The 5,860-nt window shown below is 44.4% G+C and overlaps 1 protein-coding gene across 2 annotated transcripts in view; it reads left to right on the top strand.

The window, feature by feature from the left end:
- ENTPD3 (ectonucleoside triphosphate diphosphohydrolase 3) overlaps positions 1 to 5,860 on the top strand; it is a 31,193-nt gene that overhangs the window by 11,026 nt on the left and 14,307 nt on the right. For both annotated transcript variants that reach the window (XM_011357400.2, XM_011357401.2), the window contains exon 4: positions 1,255 to 1,372. In XM_011357400.2, the coding sequence (XP_011355702.1) occupies positions 1,255 to 1,372 (118 nt within the window). The remainder of the gene's footprint in view (positions 1 to 1,254; positions 1,373 to 5,860) is intronic.

The following is a 5,860-nucleotide window of genomic DNA, read 5'->3' as shown; positions in this document are numbered from 1 at the left end:
TTGAGAGGTGTTACTTACTTTTCTTTCCTTTTTTCCTTGCTTTGTTCTTTTGTTTATTTTGCTTTACTGGTTTTTTAATATATGATAGTAGCCTGTATTTATTGAGCAGCCACTAACCATTAGGCATTTGATCTCCTACTTAATTCTGAAAGTAAGTTGTCTAAAGATGAGGGAGACCAGAGAGGTTCGGCCTCTTACTCAGGGTCATAAATGCAAGAATCTGTCTGACTTGGCCTGCTCCCAGAACCCAACTTCATCTTCCTCCCTGGGCCAGCGTCGGTGGAACCAGGGAAAAGCTGCCACCCAGAAGGCTCAAATACCCGGAACTGACTCCAGGCCCAGCCAGATACTGGCTTGGGTCAGCATTACTCATTCAATCCCCACAGGCTGCGAACACACGTTCTCTCCTGGTCAGGCTGGTCCAGGGCCTGGGCTGGGCCACACCTTCAGGCGAAGCTTCCTGGTGCCTGCCTCAAGCTGGGCGAGATGGTCTGGGGATCCCAGGCTACTCTGCTGTGCACAGCCAGTCCCGGCAGTGACCTTGCAACACCCTTCTGTCCGTTTGTTATCAGAGTGGGACAGTATGCCAACATGAGTTTCTATTTGGGGTTTCCCCTCCTTCGTTATGAATACTTTAACTCTGAGGGCCGACACGGATATAATGTGTTTTTCTCATGGGAGAGCTTCCTTCCTTTAGTTTCTTTTTTGTTTATTCCCAAGCTGATAGGCCAAAAGTTTGGAAAATAGAGGGCAGCAGGTGACTGACTGACTATTTATTTCCCTCCTGAGACCTGGGTGGCTCCCGTCCCCCACCTCAGTGGTCCAGATGAGGGGATATCAGGGGACCTATCTTTGTACGTAAGATCTTTGGAGTACTGCTTTTTAACCTTGGCTGTGTATTGCAATCATTAAGGGAGCTTTAAAAATTGTTGATGCCTGGGTCCGCTCCCAGAGATTCTGATTGAATGGATCTGGGGTGCAGCCTCAGCACTGGGAGTTTCAAAAACTCCCCAGTGATTCTAATGTGTGGCCAAATCTGAGAACCATGCCCTAGAACACGTGACTCATCTCACTCTATCTCCTCCCCCACAGTCCAAGAAGAAAATAGTTTTTCCTTCTTGATCAGCCCCTACCTAAGTGGAGCAATGTGAATTAAGCTCTGGAGAGTATTTGGGGCTCTCAGTCACCCCCTGGGGAAAGGAGGCCTCAGTGTCCTAGTGCATTTCTGATTCTCTCTTTTTTCCTTTTATACAGTATGGAATTGTGCTCGATGCCGGGTCTTCCAGAACCACCGTCTACGTGTATCAGTGGCCAGCAGAGAAGGAGAATAACACTGGAGTGGTCAGTCAAACCTGCAAATGTAGTGTGAAAGGTAAGGCCCAGACTGAGTCTGGGAGGCCCAAAGGGAAGCAAGCTAGCATCCGAATGTCCTTTGGAGCCCTGGGAGATGGTCCTGCGAAGCTGCCTGGGCTGGGTATCAGGAAAATATGAGATTTTTATGCTAGTGCTGCTACTCATCAGTACAGTGACCTTGCGCAGTCACTTCCCTTCTCTGTGAAACATGGCAGGATGGGGGGGTATGTCAAGAATTGTGAATGATCTGTGATATTACCCTGCCACTCTTTCATGGATGCTGGTGGAAGACACAAGACTACTAGGTCCGAAACGAAGGACAGTTTATTATTCACAGCAATAGCAGTAGCCAGAGTATCAGCATTTTCTTATGCTGGTTCTCTTAGCCCCAATTTGCACCGAGTAGTGTAAAGAGGGCCAGATAGTACCTGCCCACGCAGTGGGTTACATTACAGAAGAGAAATTTGAGATTAGGGAATACGAAACATTTATAAAGGGCACTGATCAGGCCTACCTTTTGCTCCGGGGGTGAAACTTATCTCTGTCTGCAAACATTCTTGAGAAGATAGTCCAGAACAAAGGCAGCCAGCGCCTCTGCTCATAAAGCACATGGAAACATGAGAGACCCATGGGAAATTGTCTTCCACCAGGTGTTTGTGGGTGAGGGGGAGATGGGGTGGAGGGAGATGGGCAATGTGTAAATAGGCATGGCTCTGCTCCAGCACGGCTTTACTTATGGACCCTGAAATTTTGAATTTCATTATAATGCTCACAAGTTACAAGATACGATTCTTCTTTTAATTCCTCCACCCACCATTTTGAAATGTAAAAATTGTCTTATACGGACTGCACAAAAAACCCATGTGCCACCAACCCCTGAAATAGACCGTTATCAGCATCTTTAATGACCCCCCCATGCAGCTCCCTGCCTCCCCTACAACATACCCTGAGTTTTATATTAGGTGTTTACATGTTCTTCTTTATAGTTTTGTTCTTAACGTGTTTAGTTTTTCCTGTTTTTGAAAATGGAATCAAACACGTGTTTATATAAACAGAATCAAACATTTATTCTTCTGTCATTTGCTTGGTTCACTAACATTGGGTTTTAAGATTCATCTATGTTGATGTGAGGAGCAGGAGCTCATTCATTTTTCCCTGTCGATAGACATGTGTATTTCCCTGGGTTATCAATAAAGATGAGTATCTTTTCTTATGGCCATTTCTGTTTCCTGTGAAATGCCTGTTCATGTCTTTTGCTCATTTTTCTACTGAATTGCTTGGATTTTTCTTATTAATTCATTGGAATTCTTTATATATAACGTGAATATGAATGCTTTTCTGGTGTTATTGTATTGTTGGTAACATCCTCTCACAGCTTATAGTTTGCCATTTTGGTCTCTTCATGATGTCTTTTGATGAATAGAGATTCTTAATTCTTATGTAGGTGCAATTATCGATTTCTTCCTTTATGGTTTGCTCTTCTGTACATCAAGAAGTTCTTCCCTATCCTGTGGCCATAAATATATTCTTCTATCAAAGTTTTATAATTTTGCCTCTTACAATTAAGTCTTTACATAATCAAGCCTAGTAGTGAATGTGTATATGTGTGAGCCTTTTTAAAAGCTAATCTCTTTACATAGTCAATAGCAGTATGATAACTTTGCATGGTGACAGATGGTTACTAGACTTAGTATGGTGATCATATCTTAAGATATATAAATGTCGAATCACTATGTTGTACACCTGAAACTAATATAACATTGTATGCCAACTATACTTTGATGATGACGATGATGAAAGCCAGTCTCTTTAGAGCATTATGATCTTCGAGTTGGCCTGGGGCTTCCCAATCGGTGTGTCCTAATAGGTTACAGGTGTACCCACAGGACAGCAGGTTAGAGACTCCAGACTAGTCCTCCCAGCCCTAAATAGCTCCTTCATTTCTCTTAATGAACTGCCCAAATATTATAATTTCTGGGAGGTCATCACATTGGAATAGTTGAGAAGCAGAACTGGCTTTTCCCAAGAGTCTTCTGTGATTGGCCAGGGTGAGTTCTGATCACCTGGCCTCCCAGGGAGGGCAGCCTAGAGCTCGCCTACCCTTGTGCATAGGTACCACAGATTAGATTCTCTAAAAGGAGATGCTGAGGCAATTTGGGATGTAAGGTAGAGATCTGCACCTGTGGGAGGAAGGAGGAAGAAGAAGGATTGGACAGAGGAAAGGTTAACGCAGACCTGACAAGTTTCAGCCAATTAGTCACCCTTCACTGGGTTGCAGTGGCCTGAAGTGGCTGGGCTGTGATACTCCTGTCACGTTCAATCATTGGATGTTGTCATCCTGGGAACAGGAAGACATTGAGCAAGGCTGCCAGCTCTCTTTAGCAGAGGCAAACCCTGAAGTTGCTGACAGCTGGGACAGTAAGTCTTTATTTAAAGGGCATCTGTGTGGCACCTCTCTGGGCTCGTCACCACAGGAGACCTGGATGTTTTCTGAGTACTGCCTGCATTGTTGTCCACAAGACACAGGCGGCAGTAGCTTTGCTGTGACCTCAGCCAGAGATCCCATCTCTGTTCTCCTAACTTCCGAGCCATTTCCTCAGCTGTAAGTATGAATAAGTGCTGCAGGATGCTTGTTTAGGAAAGAGAGACCACACATGTCAAGCAAAGACAGGATAGTGCAGGGCGATGATTAAGACTTCACCTCACTCCTGTTGTGTGAGCTCTGGAAATTATCTCACATCTCTGAGTCTTGACCCTCTTATCTCTAAAATACAAAGCATGATTATAGTAATACCTCCCCTGTACGAATGATTTGAAGATTAAATACATAATATATGTCAAGCAGGTAGCAAATGCCTGGCATACAGTTAGTCAGTGCTTAATAAGTGTTAGCTATTATTATCCATGGGACACTATACTGTAGAGCTTCTGGTAGATATTCTTGCCAAAAGGTGACTCTGTCCCTTAGTTACAAGATCTGTTTAGACTCGGGAAAGCATTTCAGCCAAGTCAGTCCTGATGGCCCTCTGACTTGAGGGAGAGGTGGGACTTTCATGAGGAGGACAGGCCGACCCTCAGGGGCAGGGGCCCTTGGCCCACCCAGGGTGTGATTTAGGGAAGGGACAAGGTCATGGACCCACACCGCATCCATAAATGGATCTTCCGTCCTTTGATCACAGTAGCCTCAGAGATCCCTCTATACTCTGAATGACCCAAAGACAACAAACTAGAGCTTAATTACAGAGTCGAAGTTTGCTAAGTGTCATCCCTTCGAGGACATGTTGTTTTTCCAGGGATAATCTGGGTTTCTGGTTTCTCAACTGCAAATTTCCCCTGGACAACCTTGTTTTATCCAGTGTGAGGGGGTGGTGTATGCTTGCTCGCTCAGCAGTGGCCCTCAGAAATTTATTTCTCAGGAGGTCCCTAGTGAGTATCAGACCTGGGTTGCTGCTCTTTTCTGTGAGTTCACTGGGTGCTGCCTTTGCCCGCAGTTCCCAGGCTGGTGTCTGTAGCTCTGGCTGCTTGCTGTAAAGCAACGTTCCCTGGAGGGCACTGATTCCTTGATGCCCCTTATCTCTTGCAGTGTGCAGTGCCAGTGCCACAAGGGACGTTTGTGTTTTCCCTTTACACCAGTGACTAGAAAATCTTTAAGCTCCACTGGAGCCTAAGCTTAGCCATCTCCTTCACTACAATACCTCAAAGAGTTGCTTCAGGGACCAGGCTACTACAGTACTGAAAGCATCTCTTGCTAGGCACATAACTTATGCTTCGTCCCACCTCAAGTAAGTTTTGTGCCATCTGCCCAGCCCTCTGTCCCCAGATTGCAATAGCAGTTTTAACTGTTCAGAAGATTGGGAATCCTAGTATCCCATGAGTCTGTAAGCCCAATCTCCTTTTCCCTCTAGGAGGCTTAAGGGACCTTATGCAAATAGGCCTTCAAGTGACATGCTTAGATATGCCAAATGTCAACATTCTAACAAGGCTTCTCAGCAGCTCTCTATCCTGCTGGTCCCTGCTAGGGACCAACTGTAGCAGAATATATTTTGTTTGCTCGAGATTAGACTACACAATCCCCTGACTGTAGGGTTGCATGCTGGTTTGAAGATCTCATTTATCGATTCATTTATTCATTCATGGGTTTAATAAATATTTATTGAGTGCCTGCTGTTTGCCGGTAATGTTTCTTGGCACTGAGAATTCTAAGATAAACAAAGTCTCTGCTGTTAGGGAATTTACATTCTAACAAAGGAGATAATAAATAAATAAACAGGTATATAATATATCAGGGAGCAGAACTGTGAGAGCTTGAGATGCAGTAAGGGTTTTGACTTTTACTCAAATGAATTGAGTAATTCATTTCTTTAAAATATATTGGGAAGCCATTAGGAGATTCTGATCATGGAACTAAAAGCTATGACAATATGTAATTTTAACAGATCACCTTGTTGATGTAAAACACATGGCCAGAGGCTAAGATTAGGAGCAGGGCAACAGGAGCTATTAGAGC

This window comes from Pteropus vampyrus, unplaced genomic scaffold (genome assembly GCF_000151845.1).
Source record: "Pteropus vampyrus isolate Shadow unplaced genomic scaffold, Pvam_2.0 Scaffold35, whole genome shotgun sequence".
Classification (NCBI taxonomy): Eukaryota; Metazoa; Chordata; class Mammalia; order Chiroptera; family Pteropodidae; genus Pteropus; species Pteropus vampyrus.
The sequence above is the reverse complement of the archived record's forward strand: the minus strand, read 5'-3'. Positions and strand labels throughout refer to the sequence as shown.